This window comes from Colletes gigas, unplaced genomic scaffold, assembly GCF_013123115.1.
Source record: "Colletes gigas isolate AHSC1104 unplaced genomic scaffold, ASM1312311v1 Colletes_gigas_Sc00030, whole genome shotgun sequence".
Lineage (NCBI taxonomy): Eukaryota > Metazoa > Arthropoda > Insecta > Hymenoptera > Colletidae > Colletes > Colletes gigas.
In genome coordinates this window covers 2400617-2426257 of record NW_025106659.1, presented here as the reverse complement: position 1 = coordinate 2426257, position 25641 = coordinate 2400617, and the positions used below count along the sequence as shown (strand labels likewise).

The 25641-nt window shown below is 33.2% G+C and overlaps 1 protein-coding gene across 1 annotated transcript; it reads right to left on the bottom strand.

Annotated features, from left to right (window-relative positions):
- Nucleotides 1–420: 420 nt before the first annotated feature.
- Nucleotides 421–25396, bottom strand: LOC122401958 (the record flags this gene model as incomplete). The annotated part of the gene is made up of 5 exons (XM_043404425.1): nucleotides 25210–25396; nucleotides 23132–23258; nucleotides 3988–4120; nucleotides 647–791; nucleotides 421–584 (listed from the first exon to the last, which is right to left on the bottom strand). Coding segments are annotated over exons 1-5 (756 nt in total), but the record flags the coding sequence as incomplete, so codon positions are not given.
- Nucleotides 25397–25641: the final 245 nt, after the last annotated feature.

Sequence of the window (25641 nt, the reverse complement as noted above, 5' to 3'; positions counted from 1 at the left end):
AAATTGACTACCATCGAGTATTGAGTTTTATTCAGTCAGTTTCGCATTGTTTATCGATAAAAAAATCTTGTATGCACAAATTGGCGAAAGTTGCTCTATGCCTGGGCAGGTTCATTGTATGTAATAGCAAATAAAAGAAAAGAATTATTTACTCGAAAAAATGTAGAACTATTGAAAAACAGCAATTCCTGTATTACGCGTGGTCCAATATCCGAGGTTACGTTAGGTAGTAATTAACGAGAAAGTTTGTTCATTTGGCACATCAATTTCTACCAGCATAAACATTTTTGTGCCACCATTATTTGCTATAAATATAAATTTAATTTTTAATTTTAATTTTCGAATAGATCGTAGAACGATTGCGTTAGCTGATAACATATATTTGTATCTTTTCTTTGTAAACGAGAATCAAAGACTAACCTTTTTTTTAAGATTCTTCACGACCTCTTTTAAAACGAAATTTTGTTTCCTCAATAAAACGAGTTCTGGTTCGTCCTTCTTGTTTTTCGTTGTCCAAGTGAGTTGTCTCAGATTTTTCATGCTTTCATCGAATAAGTTTTCTGGTTCGATCAAGTTCTTCAGAGCTGCTCCAAGCGGATACATGAGATTTATTTGAAGAAATCTAGGAGCGGTGGATGCTACTTACCTTCTGCCACAAGTTGACAGAGCGAACTGACATCCACGTCGAAACGTTTTAAAGTTTCGAGTAGGTTCGCCAGTTCGAAACTTCGATTCTCATGCTCGCGTTGTGAGATTTGGTACGTTTCTATTTGCCCCTCTAATCGGGTCCCCTGTTAACAGAAAACAAGTTAGGCCGTGTACATTGAAATTCTATTGATCTTAAAGTGTTGGAAATAATTTTCTTTCGGAGTAACTAATGTTGGAAATAGTAATACACTTTTTGTTATCTTACTCGGAAAATGTAAATTTTTAAAATTTTTCCTTATATCGTATAACTAATTACGATCAGAATTGTAAGCTTTCAGTTAATTTCAATGACACCAAATGTAGTCTTTTTTCATACTTCCCGCATTGATATTTTGTTTTAGTAATCGAATGAAACTTCATAAAAGAAGACAGGAGTCAAGCAATCAAAATTGACAAACGTTACTAGAACTACTCAAATTGAAATCTGGCTAGTTTATTTACACGTATCGTTCGACGAAACACTTTATTACGAAATTTTATTCACTGTGCAAAGGATATTCGGATTTTTCGACTCTATCGGAGGAGAGCGGTCGATCGGCCAACGCGCCTACCCGAATCCCCAAATACCGTGACATTTTTCATTCTGCTCTGACCTCAATTTTAGAACATTTGCGAATAAAAAAGCTCACTTGAACAAAGAAATAACACAGACAATGGAAACAGTTTTTTCGAATTGTTTGAGACTGGATCCGAGGGTTAAATTTTTAAAATAAAAATATTTCTATTGAAAGTTACTTAATACTTGAATGAACTATTTAATCAATCGTATTAAAATACAACATATAATTCTGAATTGACATTGCATGCATATGAATATTCGTACAATCACGAAAGGCGTCAAAATAAAATAACTTTGGAAAAATGATTTTGTGAATAAAACAAACAATTTCTAAAAGTGATTAATTTCTTGTAATTAAAATTTCCAAAATTAATGTTTGTATGCCTAAAGATCGCGGCCATAGTAATGCTTTTCAGAAGGCAGTTTTCATGAACATCGGTGGAAACTGTCTACTCTGAGAAAAAGAAGTAAAATGGTAACTTGAAACCCTTTTATTGCTACGTGGGTTGCAGCATAATTCAATTGGAACAAAATCCCACACATTTGGGGAACGAATTACCAATTTGGAATGAGCACTTGCAGTCAATAGTCGTTTGTACTGTAATAAACACTGTCTTGCAACAATTAGCCTTTATAGCCTGGAACCGGCAGGTGACGAACAATTAACGTTTTAAGAGCCTTCATCCCGACGCCCCTTCGTTTTTTCGGTACGGGGTTTGCATCTCGCTAGGAGTGATGGCGCGTGATACTGCGTCTAAAGGACGTGGCTGTGGCAGATCTAGGTCTCGTTAATGCCGGCGATCGTAAAACTTTTGCGTTAACTTCGTTTTACGCGAGCTGGCTACGCTTCTGGCGTCCCGTTAGAAAATTGCCGCGAGCACGGGCGGACGTCGCGGTAAGAACAAAAAAAGAGAAGATCGATACGAGGAAAAGAGAATAGCTAAAGGGAAAAGTTCAGAGATTAGCAAGGCACTTTCGCTATTAATCACACGGAACAACGCTCGTGGATTCCGGTGCGTCGTGTTGATTTAGAAAAAAAACCTATATATGTATATCCCTATCAAACATACCGAGGTACATCGATCAAACTTGTCTGGAAAATTGTCAGACATCTTACATAATAAAAATGGGTTTTAAGTTGAATTAAGAATAAAATTATAAATACTTATGGCAAGGAAGCCAATAATAATATTCACGTTCATTTAGAAAGAAATTTTTTGATCTGTGTCAAACATAACATGACATATTCATGAAACTTGTCTGGGCAATTGTCAGACATCTTACATAATAAAAGTGGGTTTTAAGTTGAATGTAGAATAGAATTACGAGTAATTGTGGCAAGTAAGTCAAGAATAATAATCGTGTAATTGAAACCTGTCCAGGAAAATTGTTAGACATCTTACATAGTAAAAATGCGTTTTAAGTTGAATTAAGAATAGAATTAGAAATACTTGTAGCAAGGAAGCCAAGTATAATAGCCATGTTGCTTTAGAAAGAAATTTATTAGTCCGTATTAAACATACCGGGACGTATTGATCAAACCAGTTTGGAACATTGTCAGAAATGGGTTTTGGGTAGAATTAAGAATAGAATTACGAATAATTATGGCAAGTAAATCAAGAATAATAGTCACCTTGATTTAGAAAGAAATTATTTGATCTGTGTAAAACATAACATGACCGGGGAAATTGTCAGACATCTTACATAGTAAAAATGCGTTTTAAGTTGAATTAGGAATAGAATTAGAAATACTTGTGGCAAGGAAGTCAGGAATAATAGTCGCGGTTTAGGAACGTAGAGGCATAGGTTTGGGCAGCTTGGAATTCTGCTCGGATACTGAATATTCAAAAGGTAACGGAAAGGTAACAAGTTCGATTTCGCGTGTCAGAAAAGCGACGTTTCAAAGGACGGACTTTGTTCGATCCAGTGTCTGTAAAAAAAACTGGCTACAACGTCAGAGTGAATGCATATCAATTAAAAAAAGTGCTTTGATGTTGGTTTACGATGCATGTAGCATCGCTATTGCACCCGAAACTTTTTGAACCAGTGTCCATGCTACCAAGAAGAATTCGAATATCCTTTGTACTTTCATCATTTTCTGTATTAAAAAAGGAAAGAGATAAACTAATTATACACTTCAAACTGAATTCTTCTGTTATTACAAATATATAATCCCATTCTTATCCCTTCTCTTTCAATGTAAATACAGTTGTGTACATACAATGAGCAATTTGAAATTACCACCTCGATTTACATCAATATTGTTGTCTCTAGTGAAGAGTAGATCGAAAATGAATCAATGCTCGCAGTGGAAAATCATGTTTTAGAGTTGGGTGCATGATCATGTGCCATTAGATCATAAATATGGTTAGTGTTCTTCAAAGTTGTTGATCCACTTAAGAACTAGTTTTGCGGTGGACTTGTAATTTTATTATATTTATTGTATTATTATATAATTGTTAACCCTTCAATAGTTTAATGCGATTAAGAAATGCCGGGGTTTATAAGATTCTTCACGGTTTCATAAACTTTTCTTTATAACGTACAAGAACTACTCGTTGAAGATAGGATTGTAATCGAAACATATAATAATTAATTTTTCCACAACACATTATTAGTTTCGAATGTAAAGAATGTAATTTCAAGAGACTCTCTTTGTATTCGACACTTAAGCTATATTCACAATTCAGACAAAGTTCGTAATAAAGCTTTTAAGATACCTTCTCTCTAGCTTCGTTGTACAGCTCGATTAGTTCGCGAAATTGTTTCTCTGTGGTTTCTCGTGTCATTTTCAAAATGTTCTCGCATTCTCGTTTAATCATAGCCACTGCGTTGCTACATTCAATTTTGTTACTGAAAACAAAGTGGCCGATCTACAACAAACTCATTTTAATCGTTAATGAAAATAAACATAACAATTTAGGTTTCTGTTCAAAATATCTTGGCCGCAAATTTTTATTTTTCAAGCCTTAATTTATATATTAAATACAATGTCACGTATTGTCGAGGAAAAATATTTTTGTTCTCATTGTTGGTTTTAAGAAAACGTGTCAGCCATTCGACCGATGAAAGATACAACATGTCGTTTTCGATTTATGCGAAAGTCACAACGAAATACAAGACTCATAACAGTTAGAAAAAGACGAAATACGAGTTTATTGATCCGCGAAGATTCTCAGATATCCTCTCAGAGGTTTCGCAATATCCAATCAAGTTATTGAATTTATTTTCCTTCGGGTTTCTTGTTTTTTACTTGGTAGCTACGTTTACCTTTCATATAATAGAATCTTCTAAAACGCAATTCGAATCTCGACATTGTAATACAGTTTACAGAATAACGTGATGGAACCAAGCTTTAATTCACTGAGATCCTTACAAAAAAGTTTACAATGCTATTGTATGTTTTTAGCTTTTTTTTGTTGTACTCCTGTATTTTATTTAATTGTCTTTGAATAGTATAGTTCTATTCTAATTATTATTAATTTCTAAAATATTTGCAAAGTTATATTATCAGCAGTAGTTTCTATTGGTTCACTTAAGTTTTCCATGCTCGTAATCTTCGTTTAGACATTTTGATAAAAACAACAAGAAATGAAGTAAAAGTTTGTTTATATTTGTTCACCAGTAGATTTATTTTTTCTCTAATTTTTTATTTATTTTATTGAATTAATTATTGGTTTCAATTTCATTACATTTCTTGCTTAGTATTCGACAAATTTTCTTTACAAGAATTCATAAAATTTTAATTATTTCATTAACAATTAGACGAGTAGAAACGTTATGGACATCCCGTAGAATACGCGAGAATCTTTTGGAATTAGAATGAAACACAGTGAAAAATATTTAACTCCGGCAAACGAATGAAAATTTTTATTTTACGAATGAAAAGAACTCCTTCCGCGTTTCTAGTGTTTAAATAAATATGAATAGTGCTAGTGGAAGTAAACACTTTCGTGTCGCGATTTCTAAAAAGGCATAATGTTTGCAATCAAGGAAGCGTAAAAATCACGTTTAACGCGGCGCGCAAGCAACGTTCCAGAGAGTCTGACGTTCCAAATACTTTGATGTCAATGAGGGTCTTGTTTTACGTAGTTGAAACTTCAAACATTCCTGAAACTTCCTAATTTTCCTAACGCATGTGGACTATCATTTTTCGTCGTTTTCCTTGACGACTATAATTAACCACTTTCTATCTTAATATCATAAGTAATTTCATAAGTAACCACTTTATACCTTAATATCTGCATGTTTTCGTATTTATAAAACAATTGAGCGTATTTTATTGCGAGATATATTATTTGGAGATAATTTAAATACCGATTTTTATAAAAATAATACATATTTTAAATAATAAAGTTACATTGTTTTTTGAAAGAACAGGTATTTTAAATAAGCTTTGAAATGACAATATTATCGTTTATACATATATAGAACGAATAATTATTTGCCTATTTAAAATTTAATTTGTTTATTTGCACAGAGAAAGATAATAATTTCTTAATGAAACATACAACGTGTCCGTTTTATTTTTAGCCATTATTTTTGCCATTCAATTTGATAAGAGGACAAAATCCCATGCACGTTCGTGTTTATACGATTTAGTGGCACTGTATAGTTTGAAAAGGATTCGATTTAGAGGCAATTTGGTTTTTTTGCAAAGAATTAATTTTCTCAAAAGTCATTAATCGCTGTTTCAATTATTAATTCCATTCGAGACGAGAAATATTCATTTTTGCATACTATATATCATTTCTCTGTACCTGCGACAGTTCAACGTTTATACTAATTTACCCTGTAATTTGTCTTTTAGTTGTTTGTTTAATTTTTAGTTTTATTTGACTAATGTGTTTATTCAGACGGTCTACCCGCTTCAGTTCAACATCGCCACATTTTCATGTATTCGCGTGCAATTGACAGAAAGACCGTTTAATATTATCACATGACATGTATTGATTACTTGTTGAATTATTAACAATTCTGCTGTGCTCCTGTATATTGCGCAAGCCCGCTGAATATACATACATGTATAACATAACATGATTACTGAACTGTATAACATTTATTTTATCGAGATATTTCTCCTTTTCGTTCTTGAATTTTTTTCTTTAACAAAAATATTTTCACGCGTCTCGAGTCATTTGGGGCTCGATAACAAAATTACAATATACGTGGATTTTAATAATAGAACATGCGTGAAAATCTCACTAACTACTACAGTAAACATTAGATGATATTTACATTAGATTATAATAACGATTACTTTTACCAACTCCTTTCAAAAGTGATCAGAAAGTAATCTTGCCAGAGCGTTCGCGTAACTTTAGCGTTTGGTTTGTAATACAAACTGAGTTTATCAAACTCGAAATTCAATTAGGTGAAAATTTCGAAATACGGTAAAGTTCGTGCAGTTCGACGAGTTCAATGACAAAGTTCCTATTCAAAAATTCAAACAGTTCAAGGGTACGTTGTATCGACTGCGAGTTTGAACTTCGACGGTTAGTATTTTGAATGCACCATAATTGAAGACATCGGTGACGTGCTCGATTTTGTTTCTAATTTCACCCTTCCACGTACACTTGGAGGGTTGTAAATAGAGCTAGCGACATCTGCGTAAACACGAGGATTTTACATACATAAGTTTGTTTGGGAAGTATCCTTTAATCGTAACTAAAACTCAGCACTCTCGTGGGTTTCCAATACTCTAATCCCCATTGTGAAGCGGAACAAAACTCTAAGTCTGCCGAGCTCTAATTAGAATATAAAGTGTTCTTGCCAATGAGTATAACAAAATTAAGGGTGGGACGAGGCAAAGGAGCATGCAAATTGTAACTTTAGAAAAGGGGAGAAAGTCACGTCCATGTCATGAACCCAGTTCAGGCCGTAAACCATAACAACTTCAGAGTTATTGTTATTGGCTTAGAAGACTGGCGGGCCGTAGAAAATGGTTATCGACTAGCTGCAACTCGCCGATAGGTTAAGTTATTCGATGGTTTTTATATGGAATTCATACATTATCCGAAAGAATTCATGTCGTTTTTTCATGACAGATCATTGATATTTGCTGTCCACGAATCACTAGTCACTCGAAATAGTTACAGAATTATCTATAGTAATTCAATAGCCCTGTTATTGAAACAGTTTTTTAATATTTTCCTAAGCTGTGATAGACGAGGCACACATATGTAGTCAAATTTTAAGTGTTTTACTTATTAAGCGACACGAACCGTAGGGATTCGAAAGGACGTAAGAATACTGTTAATGTTTCGTTAGATATACAGTGGCCCACAAAAGTCTTCGTACACGAAAGTAAAGTTCGTTGAATTTAATTATATTGGTATTTTGATAAAGTTTTTAAAAAATACAATTATACGCGAATAAAATAGAGTTCTTAATTTTTAAATTGGGATAGGTACAAATCGAATAATTTTTCTTTGAGTAAATAAGAAATATTTATTTCGTGGTACAAGCAACGGCACGCATAAATCTTCGTACAGTTAGTAGTACATATGATCTGTTGATACTATAATTAGAGTTTTCTAATATTTAGCAGCTTACAATCGTCTAGGCATGGATTTAACCAAGTCGGAAGTAATTTCATCATTAATATTGTTCCATTCAGACTATAACATCTGTTTTAACTCTTCACGGTTTGAAATTTACCTTTTTGTGATTCTTCTGTTTAATTCCTCCCGTAGATGCTCAATTGGATTCAGATCTGGGGACTGGGGAGGTGTGGCTATTATGTAAGGAATGTTAAAAATGGGTCATTGCTGAACTAAATGGGACTTTTGGGTCGTTGTCTTGATAAAAATTGAAATCTTCCAAAATCCCAAACTTTTCAGCGCTAACATATAAATGATTTTTTAACACTTTAATAGCCGCACGTATTACGCGAAAACTGTTGTCCGTCACCACTGATATTGTACGCCAAAGTGAGATACACGAAGATGTTATGAATATTATTATAAGGAATTATAAATGTAACCTCAACAAACGTAATAAGTTGAATGTATGATGAAATAGTGACTGATACATTAGATCACGTACACGTGACAACGGCCGCCCAAGTGTTAAGATATTTAAATAAACGAAATTATCCATAATTCCGTTGATAATGTGTAAGGTGCCTGTTCTTTTAGCACTCACACAGCTCCATATCATTATGGAACCGACACCACCTTTAACACTAGTTAGAAGTGGAATCGGTTCTTTAAATAATATTTTCAATTTCTTGAATCGATTTTTTCTGTTTAAATAAATTAATAACAATTTGTCGCTCTTCGATGTTGTTGTCGTTTTCTCTACGTTTCTTAGAGAATGATATTGATGATATACAGTTACAATATTGAGCGTACACTTAAGTTGGTAATGATGATTAGCGGAAAAATAAACAAAAACAGACATTTTCAAAATTAAAAACAGAATATATTTATTAATATTTGGATATTTCAGCAGTTAATTCTTTCACAAAATTTTGTTAAAAATTAACTGTTTCTCTATATTTAACACTAAACGTAAAAATACTCTTATTTCATTGTCACAAAATTGAGCATTGGGAGGTGTTTCGAGAACTTTAGGATTGTCATTCGATAGCCAACTATTGCGGGTCGTTGTTGGCATAAAATTTTAAATTATTTAAAAGTCCGATTTTGTCGACATTTTGCATTCAATTATTTTTGCATGTATTCAGGTAGATTCATTTGTCCATATTATTTATGTATAAATACTAAATTTTCAACGCTATTTACCTCCATGATTTATCAATGAAAATCGACTGAATCGCTAGGTGTTCTATTTTAAGTAACAATCATTCTAGGTAAAGGATTGACAAATATTTCAACAGATCCTTATTTTTCTTCTCCAATTGATATTTATGTTCAAGGTGTGTAAACCGGAACCATAAACGTGCAATTCGATAAATTAAAAAATTTGAATTTCCAGTATAATTACCATTATTATCTAATTTATTATATTTAAAATATATATATATATATATTTATTTATAGTTAAAAACACATTTTTACTGGTAAAGGTGATTTCACATTCATGATTCTGGTATAAAAGGAACGCATTTATGTAACACGTAGATCGAGTTGCACGGTCGAGTCACTCGTTGTTTTAATTTTTTTGTACAAGTACACCTAATGTTTTGACTTAATTGGAGGTAGGTCATTTGTTGATACTCCCCGAGAGTTTGCAGTCGTTCTTCTGTCAAACAAACCTGCTACAGGCCTTTCATGTTGTTACGAACATGATCTGCCTCGAGGGAAGTGCAAGATGCAAATTTCGTGTGTACCTACACACGAACCGTTGACGACACAGGAGCGACGAGAGGCTGTAACTTTACCGCGCAACCGGTTTAGGATTTAACCACTGAACGCCTCGTTTGAATCAATTGCCGATTTCCATAGAACCCCGGTTAACTCGCATCGTAGAGAACTTCTCTATTCGTTGAGAAATTCGAAGAGGAACGGATTTATTCGAAAACGAAGAACCGTAGGGCGAGAATGAGGGATTCTAGTGGCAACGTAAATCCCTACGGTGTTTTCGAGTTTTCACGGTTCCCGTTCGTAATTGCGGATGATTTGAGTACGAGCTTAAACTAAAGCGAAGACGCGCCTCGACGAATAGGGGGATCCAAGTTAGATTACTAATAAAATGCAAATTAAATTAGGGATAAAGTGCACACTGAATCAGGGACAAAGTAAACATTACGGTAGACATACAGTAGCTCATGAAAGTATTCGAACGCTTACAGTTTACATCGTTAACAAATGAATGCACGTTAGGTTTAAGTTTTCAAAATAAGATTGTAAGTAAGGTCACATAGGAGTCTCGAGAATGCATACATAAAATTACAAACACATCTGACAACACAAATGTGAAAATTGTTTACTTTTCACGCACCAAAAAACGATTGAAAGTATGAAACTTTACGTTTGGATTTGCTCGAGTTCAAACTTTCCTATATGTGTATTCAGAGCTGTTTGTTCAACGGTAACGCAATCAAGAGGTTCGAGATAACGTTAATATTCTTTGCTAAAAAGTAAACTCATTTTTGCTTTGAGTTTAATTCTCAGGACTAATACAAAAATTGAATCGGAATTTGGTATTGGAAATGAGAACTGTTTGGACGAATCTATCTCGTTCCCAGAACTTCGTAAGTTTCCTCCACGATTACGATCAGAAAATAGCTTTCGCAATACTGACATTGGGATCGTTGCTCTGTAAGACTTTCAATTACTTTGAATAAAATAAATTAGTTTTCCGTTCTAGTATAGATTGCAGTTTGTTCCCCTTCTTTCTTTTTTTTAAATAATATATTGAATTGTAGCGAACCGAGTAACGAAACAACGTTCTCATCAAGGAGGCAATTCGATTTTATCCATAATTTACGAATCAATAGCGAAGCCACGTTCATCAGCGTGATTGTACTTTTGAAGAGCAGTCAAACAAGCATTTGAATATATAGGGTGTCTCATTTGAACCAGGCAACGCAAATGTACCAAACAGGGAAAACAGTAATTTTTTACGTGATTTTCTATACGATCCGCTTGTTTATTTGATATCGTGAACGAATAATGTTCGATGAAATTGTTCTATCAATCGCCCTCTTGCTAATCATGCAGTTTGTTCGAGATCGCAAATATGTACGGTCACCCGACAACCTACTCCATACTCACGTAAACGCTTCGAATCCTCTTTTGTGCACTTCGTTCCACGCGTAATCCCAGTTTATTTATTTGAAAAAGTCGAAATAAACGATTCACCCTCGAAAATTTCGGACTAAATATTATATTCGCGAGACGGATTTAAATCTTTCGATTGTATATTAATCATCAATTTTTCGTAATCGCATCATCTTTATTAACGATTCCACTTTTTAACATTTTTTATTGATAATAAAACGATCAAAGTTTCTAGTTTCGTTACTTTGAGAATGTTTTTAAATAAAGAAATGTATAATACATTTAAATCGAATAAATAGTTTGTTTTCGTTTCCTGGAAGATTTTTGTATCTTAGGATCGAAATATTCCTTGATTTCAATATCTTTTATTGAGAGCGTATCGCAATAAGAAAACATTTTGAACTTTGATAATAAAATAATCGAAGTTTCTAATTTCTGTCTTTAGTTTGAGATGTTTCGAAATCAAGAAATGTTCAATACATTTAAATCGTATAATTACTTTATTTTTGTTTTCTGGAAATTTTTTTTAAATATTTTATGAGATTTTATTCCTTCTTTCTCGGAAACAGCCAATACAAATAATTAATAAATTCCATTTAGTAATTTACGTACTAATTACGTAGTACAATCACATCACGATCGCTACAACGACAGGCAGATTGTCCTTTTGTGGGAAAATCTCAAATCGTAATGATGAGATTTTCCAATAAATAAATGTCTGCAAACTTCATACTCCTCGGAGCTCGTACGAAAGTGGAGCGAGATCGTCATAGGACCCACTCTCGATCGCCGACGGCTAACGAATGACTCGTGACGATCTGTAAGCATCGACGGCCGCGGCTGGGTTCCGTCGCGCACGCGCAGAACCGGGTAGCGACGCAACGCGCTGCCGCGTTTCGGTTCTCGATCTCTTGTCAGTTGATCACTTTTCATTCCCTCTCGGTGCTAATAACACAATTCCTGGAATTTGTTCTAAGAACCGAGAATTCCAGCAAAGTTAGCTAGCAAACACACGTAAATGGCCGCGGTATACTAATCTGAACGACGAAAAAATTGGATGTCAGCCCAATCTTCTAGAATTACGCGTATTCAACATAGATACGGGAATCGCGACCGAGTTTCTCCGTCTCGGACTCACGCGATATTTAAACAAACATTAATGTATATAACATAATCTAAAATAAGAATATGTAAGTTGATGCGAACTTAAATAAAACAAATTAAAACAAAAACATCTTTATTACATCACGGAGACGGTATTAGCATGCTTTTTATTTATTATAAGAATTTGTACCAGCATCTAGAAAGAACAAGAAATGTAAAATACTAATGTCGAAGGGTATAAAAAATCTGGTGGAGAAGAATTTTCCAGAAGACGAGAATAGAATGCCTGTATACCTAACTATGTGTGTGGCCTATAGCTATGACACATCGTTAACGACGATTGCTGATGCATTTGCAAGTCCAGCGGATCATCGTTTTTGTTATATCGACAAGCATTGAATTTCATACCGAGAGTTCTCGTTTATCGAGAAATAATGGTTCAATTGTCGCACAGTCAGCGGAAAAACCCGGCGATTTACCAGTGATCGGTGACGATCCACGAACTCAAGTGCGACGACGCAGCCCAAACTGCGTAAACGTTCGGTTCCGGTGACACTGGATTTATCGTTTCACGAGCGATGTACCATGATGTATCCATGGCCACTATATCCTTTGTCCGACATGTGTATAGTTCTCCTTCAATGTGTTAAATTTCCATAGCGTACGTTTACCGTACAAAAGATACATTCAACCGGAATGAGTAATTTGGGACGATTTCTTCCTTTTTCGTTAACTAAGAAATTCTTTACGCGGAGAGAATATTCTACTAAAAATTACCCTGTAATACACAGGAAGCCTGAGACAACTTTACATGAAAATCTGTTATTATTGGAATTTTTAGGTTTCTCCGCTGTAAAAGTTCTATCGAGTAAGATTAGATTTTCAGTATGTACATAGTAATTTTTCAAGACCCTGCAAAAAATACCTACATTATTATAAATTATACATAGTTTACTTTTAAATTCTACTCAATAACGTGTTAACTTTTACCGTACAACATACACTGTTGTTTTTTTTCTACGCTATTCCTTGCTAAAAATTACATATTCTTTGAGCAATTTTTACGAGGAGCGAGGACATCTTTTACTATGCGTTACAATGTGTCAGGATTTGGGTTGGAAAGGTAGACAAATGTAACACTTCATTTTGTCACTGATAGTTAACGATTTAATATATATTCAAAGGTGAAAAATAGTCACACGTATTTGCTTGATAATTCTCTCTAATAATGCAAATTAGATGATGTGTCTTGGAGAGAGAAGTCATCATCGTTTTGTTGAACTTTAATTTGTAATAATTCTTTCGTAACACAAACCATATTATTCTGCAAAACTACACAGTATGTCGGAAAAATAACGGAACTTTTTAAAGTAAAAGAAGAGAATTAGTTATTTTGCGACGAAGTGACAAAAGGTACTGCCACTTTAACTGTTATAACTTGACAATCAGTTAGTCGATTCCAATAATGATGCTTTTGTTTTCTAGTGGAAATATACAGTTTTCAGGTTACAATAATGTTTCAATAGATGGCATTAGCAGTTCCGTTATTTTTTCGACATACTGTATACAAACAAAATTTGTTAGCGATAATATAGACTATGACGAAATATTAAAAATCCAGCAGTTAGGAAAATGAATTAAATTACAGTACTTCTGCATGAAACAGGCAAGTGCCCACTTAATTTTTTCCTTGACTGTAACTCCATATGAATCTAGTTATTCGAATGCAATCATCTACTTTCATTAATGCACATTGGTGCTTACCCAAGAAAATGGCAATGAAGAGCTTTAAAGGGTTAATGCCAAGGCTCAGGAAACTGCATTATAACTCTAGCAAATGAACCTTCTACTCGTATCAGTACAATCGTAAGACGATTACAATATTCGCAAAATTTTGTTTGGCGTGCTATGCATGCTAAATGTCGAAGATCATAAACTGCGGTTTCCACATTTCAAGTGAACGGTCGTTAACAGTGCCAACGATAAATATTCGCGATTAACGTACTTTAGAGAGGCATATAAAAATCGGTAGAATTTTTGGAAATTTTGAATTTGAAAAAGAAATTAGCTCGCAATCAATTGGTTTCGTTTTTCTCGGATTTATATTCCATTAAAAATACTAGAGTCGTATTAACAAAAAGAAGTGGCTTCGGTGTTCCAAATATTTGAATATCGTTTTTTTCCCACCGCATTACGAGATATTCTATTTCCACGTTTTTCTACCATAAAATACGACTTTGGAATGCATTTCGACCTCCACGAATAAATAAAAACGAGCGTGGACCATCCTTTTCTTTTTCATGTTTTTTTTTTTGGTAATAACAATATTTTCAGCAAACAAGGTTCTGCTGTTTTGCATTTTACCGAGACAAATTGAAAATTGATATATCGTCGACAATCACTTTATGAAGTCTTGTTTACTTTAATCATTTGACAAATTGGTATGCTGTTTGTTACGCAAACCACGTTGCATAAATGAAACAAATGGCAATACTGTTTCAATAACCAATTCTGTGAAAATTAAAATGTACATAATTTTCTTTGAATTTATTTGGTAATGAACAATTTGCCGATCGTGATTGAGAAATACGATTTACGCCTAAATGGTTACTTTTAATGGGCATTGCATAGAATAAACTGTTTTTCGAACAAGAATAACCATTATTCAGTTTCACTTGCTCTTTCTAAAAATAGAAATTAATTACTACTAAAAAATATAGTATGCACTATTTATAGCACAAATTATGTTTGTAGCAGTTACATTTCACAACTTCTTTAACAAGAACAGCACACAGAGACAACAAATAGTTACAATTGAAAATTACAGAGTTGAGTCATGTGAAACTTTGTATGATTAAAAATTTTCATAATTTCTTCCAGATATTTCCAAGTCATCATCTCTGGTATCCAGAGAGTTTCACCTCTTAAAATTTATAGTTTGTCATTTATATTATATAAAAATTCATACTTTCTTACGTGCTTAACAATTTAACGATTGATTAAAATTGACTTAAGACACGAAACGATCTTTTCCGGTGTTTCCATTTCCAACGTCAATAGAAATTAGTTATGGAGAACGAACAGAATATTTTAATCCTGATTGTTCAATAACATTTTGCGCATTAGCGTTGAAATATTGCACGAATCGATTTAATTCATCACCGGTGAAATGAATAATGGAACATGGTTGCTAACACTTTGGCTGTACGAATTACGTAAGTATTCATACGCGCGAGCAGCGTGTTTTTCGATAAACAATGGCGAACCTCGTTTCCACAGAGTACACATTATGTTAGACTACGTTTCACCTCGCGCTGTACAGTACTAAATTTTATAGCTGGTTCCTTTATTGTTTTTCTCTTTTGGGCAAACGTAATGCACGCTGCTCCGTATTTTCGACGGTGTATGTATTTTCTTGAACAGTTCTCACGCGTTTTACGTTAAAAAAACAATTATTGTAACTACAGTGGCGGCCAGCTACTTAAGACCGCTGGGTGGTTAAGGAAATAAATAGTGTTAATATTTTATTCATTGTATTTTTCGTATACTAAACTCATGTGAAATATATTTTGAAGTACATTAAACCATAATATCGCAATAATTTTATTTACAACACAATAAACTGCAGATATTTTTAATATCTTCTCAGATTAGGTCGTTATAACAGCGGACAACTACTTAAGTCCGATTCGTGTTTTTCATTCTTTGCTTATTTTCACATTACATAGTTGCATCAGATCCTTAGTTACCATCACTGTTGACATGGTTGCGATGGATCACTGCATTCAAGATCGCAAACAATTGCTAATCAGTCAACAATCATGAGTCGAGAGAAGAACATTACTCCTGAACTAAGAATTGAAATTAAATTATTGAGAGATGAGGGATACTCATTTTCAACAATTTTCAATAATTTAAGCCACTCATTTCCAAACTAAAAGTGGCTGGCCGCCACTGTATATAGAGTGTGCCAAAATTTTGTTACAGAATCGTTGGCCAATTAAAAAAACCAAAATTTAACTTGTCTTTGCAAGTTAAGGACAAATTTTATTTACTGTCCCTACGTATTTTACTTGACATGGGAATAAGAAGTTCAGAAAGAAGATATTTCACATAATTGGAAATTAAAAAGCATCTTTTTCACTTTAACAACACTATTGCACAATTGATCAATTATTAGTCTATAATTAAATTATGATTTGTTGATATTTATGAAATAAGTAGACATTTTTTCAGAATGAAACTGCATATTCTGAAACGCGAAATGAAACAAAGATTCTTAATTACATTAAGTTTCTTTATGACAGGTAGCAAAATTGAAGGAGAAAGTCGATAATAATTAAAAGATAGTAACACTTTGAAACTTAATTAGAGAGTTTTGAATGATTTTATCATTCTCGCGAATCAAAACAATATAAAAGAAACAAGATATTACATTGATTTATGCGTAGAAAAATTGGTGTATTGAAATTTTAAGATTTCATAAAATTTTAGATTTTAAGATATGGATATCAGTTAAAAAAGTATAGTTGTGAAGAAGACACGTTTAAAATATTTTTAAACTAAAAGAATATGACAGAAATAAGGAGTTCGAGTGCATAATAATATATGTGTAACTGTTGTTCAAAAAAATGTAAAAAAAAAATCGATTTTTTGAAAATTATACGAGCATATTTTATACTTTGGTATCGAACCATAATATTGCCATGAAAATAACGAATTTTGTCATTATGTAAATAATGAGGCTTCGCATTTCGAAACTAAATGGACACACATCATTTTATCAGAACGTCTCATATTTGTACGTTTATTAGAGCTGGCGAAACTAATGAGAATCGCGAACTCTGTGTCGAGCATTTACGTTTGTAACGCGTTTATCAAAATCATATGTACAAAAGTAACAAGGTGAAAAATAATCGTAAAAACGTAATGGAAGTCCTGAGGAAGATACAGAGAGAAAGTTTTAGAAATTCGACTCCCGAGAAAAGTCGAAGGTGCAGCGAAGGACGGTAGAAGAAGGAGCAGGTTACCGAGCTGCTTTTAAAAGTTCCGTCGATTCCATAAATCTCCCGAAGTTTCCCGCCGAATTTTAGCATTTTCACGGCACCTCTGTTCCTTTTGCAAATATAACCTCGAGGTAAATAAATTTATACTCCGACTTGTGGCTCGTGAAAGTTTAATAATGAGACGACCGTTGGATCGAAAATGATAATCTTCATTTCCAATCAAACTGTCGAGAGATTAATTGCTTTTAGCGTGGCCACTTCCGACGTTGATGCAAAATTAAACCATTATTAAAACCATTTCTTACCCAGTTTGTGTTATAATTTGACGTTGTATATTGGAGATTACTATTACGTTCGATGTTTTTACATTAATTTTATAACTCGTAATTCGGTGTAATTAAAATAGCTTAAACTTAAGACACATGGAAATTTACAATATTTTGTTATAATTTTAATTTTTTCTTAGGCACGGTTCGAAAGAAAACTTTTCAACTCTTTTCTTCGGATGACAGTTCATCGATAAAAACTTTTTTAACATTTTGTCCTTACGTTGTTCACCTTTGCGACCTTATTTTGATTGACATTTTCCACTACTTTGTACGCTAATGGAGCTTTCTGTTTATTGAATAAATAAAAAAATAATTATTCAGAAAGTTGGACAAAATTAAATTTCACGAAGTGATTTATTGTGAAGTAACTACCACAAATTGACATATATTTTGTCAAAAATGAAAACACGTTTGTGGTAATTAGAGCAAGGGAAACGTAACGTTAGAAAACGAAATATGTGCTTTGGCCTGCTGTACTATTTGTATAATTCGTAATTATTCTCTTCGTGAAATATGTGTTCCCATTTATTAAAATTTCTGTTTTTGTATGAGAAATTTTATCATTAATTGGACGACCGTTGTATTTTTATATTCAACACCAACGTATAAAAAGCAAAAGAAATCTTATGTTCGATTCTTTAACGCATTTTAATTGTTATTCAAGTACAATATCGTGAAAATTGCTCCTTAACCAATTTCATACTCGTTGGTTAATCGACCAATTTTTCGCGATTTTCAAGAATTGACAGCAATTTGCAGCGATTACGTGCCAAGAATAATTGTAAATATCGTCCCAGACTCGTCGAAGGCACGTAAATCTTGGCGAGAAAACCGAACCGAGAAAAATGAACGACTAAAGGCAGAGACAGTTTATCGATAGCATCTGGTTCTCCTTACCGTTTCCCAACAAATAATGTTGTAAATTCGAGATACGTGGCCGGCGTCAAGATGCAAATTGCCCGTCGGCGTTTCCCCCCAAGCCAGAAAATACGGAAATTGGGCGCATTCGTGGGTAGAACTGACTACCTTTAAATTAGTCTGCTCGTTAATTAAGAAGTTTCAAATGGACTCGTTCAGGCACGAGGGGGGCCCGCTGGCCAGCTAAAAGGGATTGCGTAAATGCGACCGGGAAGACGTTGTTAATTATACGCGTTTTATAATTAAGCGATTTGCGAGGCAACCGGGACACGAAGGCGAGACGCCAACGAAAGGATAAACGATTCATCGGGCACTGCGTGGAATAGAAGCAACAAAACACTTTCGTAATTGGAGAAAAGATACCCGCAGTTCGCCGAATGGTAGGAAGAGGGAAGTTAAACGATAAAATATTACTTAAAATGGAAAGGAAATCAGAACGAAGATAGCGGAGAGAGCATGGTGATTGTACGCTGAGCAACGGTATTTATCTCGCTTTTAATGCGAATACATTTTCTAACTTCGTTGTCTTAGAGTTCACCAATTGGGTAGACGTCTATTGTGCTATTTACCGTTTATTGTTATTAACAAAATCTTATTGTGTGCTATATTTTACTTACACAAAATTCAGTGTACGATGAATACACTGTGTGTCATAATTACAAAACCACCCTAAAATTTTCAATCTTATCTACAGGGGCCAAAATAAGACGAAAATCAAGAATACCAATTTGTTGATCGAGGCTTCGTTAAAAAGTTATTAACGTTTAAAGTTTCGCTTGTAGAACGTCAAACTGCGAACAGCTGCTAGTGGTTCTCACTTACAGAACTGTAAGGCTGTCGATACGTCAGTAAGTAGAGTTTCTCACGCTGAGTGAGAACCACTATCGTATGCACGCAGCTGTTCGCAGATTGCCGTTCTACAGGCGGAACTTTAAACGTTAATAACTTTTTAACGAAGCTTCAATCAACAAATTGGCATTCTTGATTTTCGTCTTATTTTGGCCTCTAGAATCTCCCGTTAAAATTTTTACCAAAGGTGGCTGAACATCCTGTATATTCTTGTTGAAATTTGGAGAAACGGAATATACCATATTTGAGATCATTAGCATGCTACTTCTAGCATTTCCGACGACAAAAGTTAATAGTAACGAATATATTAAGGTACTAAACAATCCTGTATATTCTTGTTGAAATTTGGAGAAACGGAATATACCATATTTGAGATCATTAGCATGCTACTTCTAGCATTTCCGACGACAAAAGTTAATAGTAACGAATATATTAAGATACTAAACAATCGATTGCTGCCATTTATAAATGAAAATAAAGAAACAAATTGGACTTTTCAACAAGATAACGATGCCATTTATAACAGTCGTGCAACTGTAGCATGGCTACAGGAACGTAACATTGATGTTTTAAAGTGGTCAGCGTGTTCACCAGACCACAATCCCATAGAGAACATTTGGATCATTGTTCGAAAAATGTACGTTGGTAATAAGCAGTATCAAAATATATCCGAACTAAGAAATGTAATTACAACAGCGTGGGGCGAGGTACAAAATACAACATGATTTTTAATTTGAAATATGAGAAATCGGCTAATGGATATTCTTGAAAATAATGGAGGTCCTACAGGTTACTAAATTATCGTTACAATGCAATATTTGTATAATTTGTTTAATAAGAATTTATTCCGGTTTTATAGTTATGAAGCAAGAATAAATCAGCTTCCTTTTTCTAGTACACAATTTATCCTTCTTTGGCACAATATCGTTTCTTAACACAACTTCAAATATGGTACACTTTGCTTTTCATTATTTTAACAGCAACATATAAAATTTGAAAATATTAGAGTGGTTTTATAGTTACGACACGCAGTATAAATTACTGTCTTCTTTGTTCTTCATTGAATACATCTTGAATTCTTTAATATTCGTATGAACTAGTTGCACGTAATTAAGCCATTATAGAACGAAGAGAAGCTGGAATCTTTTTTTAATGTGCAAAAATGGTAACAATGTAAGAAACAAGCCAAATTAAATTTAACGACGAACAGCAACGAGCAACGAGCAACGGTAAAAAGAATCTAACTTATCGAATTATAAAAGAAGAACAGATAAACGACGAAGAGCGAATATCGTTCAATGCTTCAGATATAGTCGAGGTATTTCGTTCAATGTGTACTGATATGCAATTGGATTTCTCGTAGATTTTCGGCGATACGAATTCCATGTCCGTTGGTTTTCGTTCCCGTCGAATCATCCCTTTTTACAAGATTTCGATAAGGAATGTACGTCCGATTCATAATGTACGGCTAATCGAGATTAATGGAAATCGAAATCACTGGTTATATTGAATCGTACAAATCTACGTAAACGCATACAGCGAATGTTAATCAATCTTATTCTCCGAAAGCTCGAACACAGGGAGTCATAGAATCGTGGTGTTGACTAAATAAATTGGGACAGATTGGATCAAATGCTCCCGTCTTTTAATGCCAATTATTTCATTATGAAATTAGAATAACAATTACTTCGTTTCGGAGTAACATTTCTTTTGAAACATTTTACTTTTTATGTTACTTAAATAATTGACGTTAAGTAAATACGATTATGTACTCTCAAAGTTGGATGATGACTGTTTCTCGTTTATTTTTATAGCTAATTAGTAAAAGTGTTATTAATCGATTAATTATTTTTTAGATTAATAAGTAATTGTGCCTTCAGAACTTGTAACTTGTCTTTGGTAATTTGTAATCATAAAATAAAAGATTACTTCAGTTTTTACTCCCATTTATAATATCAGTTATTATTTTGCAACTCTATTTTTGTGTATATTTCAACCAAGGGCTCGGATATAGTAACGATTTTTGCCAACGATAGCCAATAATAAGCAAATAATAACCTATTCTCTGCTATTTAAGTATGCTATTTATTGTATGTTTATTTAATGACAACAGAAAAGGTTCAGTGCACGATTTTAATGTAATTTCAATGTAATTTTGCACTGATTTTAAACATTTTTCAGGCACTGAAACAACACACTTTTATAAATGAAACCAACTTATAAAACATTATAAATTACAGATAAAAAGTCTTACATTATATCATATTAAATATGCATATACATATGTATATATAATGCCAGAAATGTGAGTTAAATACATTCAGTATGCAACAAAAGTAAGTCAACACTTCACCTTCCAATAGGAAATCATTTGGGTGAAGTTAAATATCTAATTTTATACAATAAAATAAAACTTATTTTCATTTTATAAGGATTTTTAGACACTTACATTACTTAAACTTTGAATTATTTAGAATCTACTTATAGGAAAAAAATGAAAACGTATATACATATGTTATAACATATCGTATGTACATGTTACAAAAGTAAGTGAACATAATTTTTAGAAAGAGCTTAATAATCACAATGATGCCCATTGAGTGGATATTTTGACTAATCTATCGGATGGGGAAAGTGTATATTTTTGACATTCTTCGATTTTAAATGATTGCCACATAGTCTCTATTAAAGACTGCAATTCTTCCAAATTACGTGGTTTGTTGTCTGCGATACGCAATTTTAAAATTGACCATATCTTTTCTATAGACAATAGATCGGGACTCTGTGGAGACCATTTTAGAATATTTATGGAACTATTTTGTAAATATTTAATTGCAACTTTTGCCTTGTGAATAAGTGCATTATCCTGCTGAAGGATAAACTCCTCTCTTATAATTCGTCTTCTTTCATCGAGTTGAGGTAAACTTGAGCGTTTATTTTTCCTTTTAAAATGACGGTATACTTCCTACCCCATAATATGAAACTCATCTCCAAACCATTAAGCCTTGTCCCATTTCTTTAAAAGTTGGTTTAGCACATTGATAAGGTGATAATTCATTATTTCTCCTTCAAACATACATTCGTCCATGATTGTACTTTATTCTAATCATGGACTCATTGGTCCAAAAAATATTTTTCCAGAATGAAATTGCTTTTAAAACATTCTTATTATAAAATTCCATTCACTTTTTTAGGTTATTTTTTTAATTAATACAAGGGATTTTTTGACAACAAGACGGCGCATTTTTGCTTTCGTGTAATACCTGCGAACGAATTTTTCTGATAAAAACAGATCAAGTACAGATATACTAATTATTCTTTTATTTTAGCGAATATCAGTCATTTCTTAACGTCTCGACTTTAGTGCAACCAAAACTCATCCACTTTTATCGGCCAACTTATCGATTTGTCTTTCTTTCGTCTTTCATTTTGATTACAATTTTCTTTTCCTCTTTTTTCACATGCTTATTTTTCGACATATTTTCCGAATTAATCTTAATACAAAAATATAAATGACATTTAGATATGGAAGAATTTAAAGACATGTACATTAATAATAATAGAGCCTCGATGCGTCTAAAGGATAGTTAGGCTCAATAAATTGATAATACATAATAAATAATCTTAAAATACATCTTAGAAATAAAAAACTTCACTTACTTTTGTAATTGGTATAAATATCAAGATCGAATACACGCAATATAATAATGGTAATTAACACATAAATTGTGCAAATTGTACATGCAAACAGTCACTATTAGGGCTCTGATGTTAGCTATTATAGACAGTTGATAATTTAACTATAGATGGTAGAACAATCTAATCGAAAGTTACAAAAGATCTAGGCTCGCTTACTTTTGTTACATACTGTATGTCTTCGGGGATTTTAGAATACTTTCAAGTTCATATTAGTTCACAGATACGCGCATACATGGAATATCAGAATAAAAGAGTAATTTCATTACGTACCTCATAATAAATTCCTTTTGTCGAAGAGATGCGTTTTTCCAACGATCCCTCTCAATTATTGCATTCATTAGCCTCGAGTTTAATTCTGTTCTCGTTTTTAGAATTCCGTCGTTAAATTTTTGAAGCTCTGAAAAAACCAATTTTCCGTTACTTTCTTTCTATTCTACGGCGACGAAAAATGGCCGCCGTACGATATTTCCTTCTAAATAAGAGGGTTCTCCAAGAATTTTTAAAGAGAAATCTACCGAATCGATTGTTTTCATATTTGCCATATGTATGTTTACCATTGAAAAACTACGAATATTTTCACATTACTGCAGACGGACAATATTTCGAAAATCTTTGTTGAATAAGTACACCTAAAAAGAATTTATTTCCCTTAGAGAAGTCAAATTTTTATATAGTATTAATTTGGTTATAACTTTACACTGTTTTTGTCTTAAAACCATAGCAGATATTATTATACGTAATTTTAGTTCGACGAACATGTTTTCTATGCAAGAGTTACAGTTTCTTACATCTAATGTAAGTTTCAAACTTAAGCGAAAATTACGCGTTGAGAAGTTTTCACAACGTTTCTCGATCAAATTTTCCCCGAGTTCTGTATTTTTCAAACCGAAAAAGCACCACCTTTTCTTGCAGAAAGTCAAAACTCGTCGCCTTCGGTATTCCAACGGAGTAGTGCCTTCGAGCAACTTTGAAAATGTTTGCCCCTAGTTGGCGGCAACTCGAAACAGATCGATCGAAAAAGAAATATCCCGGAGGAATAAAAAACGATGGAACTTATTTAACTGTGTTAAGAATTTTCCCGAGCAAGTTTATCGAATTTCATAAATTTTCAATCAGTAATATTCGTTTGTACGCGAGCAGGTAAAACAGATCTTTTGTCAATATTTGAGCGAGTAATTTGATCGAGATAATTTCAGATACGTAAGTAACTGCTCGTTTAATTTTAACGAGTTAAGGGCAATTTGAACGAGGCTCTCTTCACGTCCAATAATGTGACTCAATGGAAATTCTATTGTTTTGGGCTAAATGAGCCGTTTATTTTGAATGTGGCGTAAGTCCATTTTCCAAAAAAATCTAGTCAGTTACTAATATAACTAATATAACTAATAACTTGTTACTAATATATTTAAAATCATTAAGATTTTGTAATACGAAAATTTGCTGGTTAATGAAGCGATGAAAAAGTTTATTTTGAAAGTGGCGTAAATCCCATTGTGAGAGAAAATATTGTGCAATCAAATTTTATGAGATCCCAGCTTTTTTATTTTGTTGCATAGTATTATCAAAGTACCAGTTGAATTATCAATGTGAAATGAAAAAATAGTGACCGTGAAAGAGTAAATTGGTTTAAGATATGTTGGATGAGATTTTTTAGAAGCGATCCATATATGTTATTCTACGAAACGATAACAAATAAGGATGCACTATTCAAAACATTCATCAAGTTGGCATTACTACACAAAACAACGAGACCACTCACAAACCTAAAATGCAAGAACTTAATGGATTTATTACATTATATACCACCTGCACACAAACTGGAGAAGACTGAATAATAATTAATGAAACAATATTAATTTTAATGTAAAGAATTATTTAAAAAAGAATAAAAGTTGAATATTTTTTTGATTTTATAACATAAAAGTTGTAATATAACATGACTTGTGCTTTCTTAAGAATTGAAAACGTCATTTCATTGATCGATTCATTGGCGTAAGTCCAATCATAGCCATTGAAAACACATTATTTCGTAAATAATGTTAATTATGCTAATTGGGATGATAAATTTGACACCCATAGAAACCCAAAAACATTATTCTACTACTTCATCTGTATCTCGATTTGAACATAAATGGACTTACTTTAAAAACAAACGGCTCAAATAATATTTGCTACAGACGATAACGTTTGACAATCTTGTATTTTTCGCGCAGGCGAGTTACCAAAGTAAAATTATAAAAAAATCGTACTATTCAAATCTAAAAACAATTTTCCGGCGTTTGGTGCTGTTTGCGAAAAATATAGTCAAAACGGATACATCGAATGGGTCGGAATAACAATTTATTTACCTTCTTTCTCGTGTTTCATGCGATTAAATTCAATTTCCCGTTTGGTCTGCAGCTGCAAATTGATTTCGAAGGCTTGCTCTAACTCGGAATACTTGGTCCTAAGTTCGTGAAGGTTTCGGTGCAATTCCTCTGCTTCCGGTTCCGTTCTTTGCATTTGCTCTTCGAGATACCGTTGCCGCGGGTCCATTTTTCCTGTAATTACTTTAATTAAGTTCACAACAAACTCGTTACAGTTTGAAGAAGCGGTGTTTACCATTTTAAAACGGAAACTGTTTTTATTTCTCTCACCGGAAACTGAACGTTATCGATGCGTTATACCCATCGGCAAAGACTTTAAAACTCGTTCGCGCGAACTAGGATACGCTTTATGCGCGCAAGAAGCACTGTTTCTTCATCGCGAGCGTTCAATCATACTTATTTTCTCGTTATCAT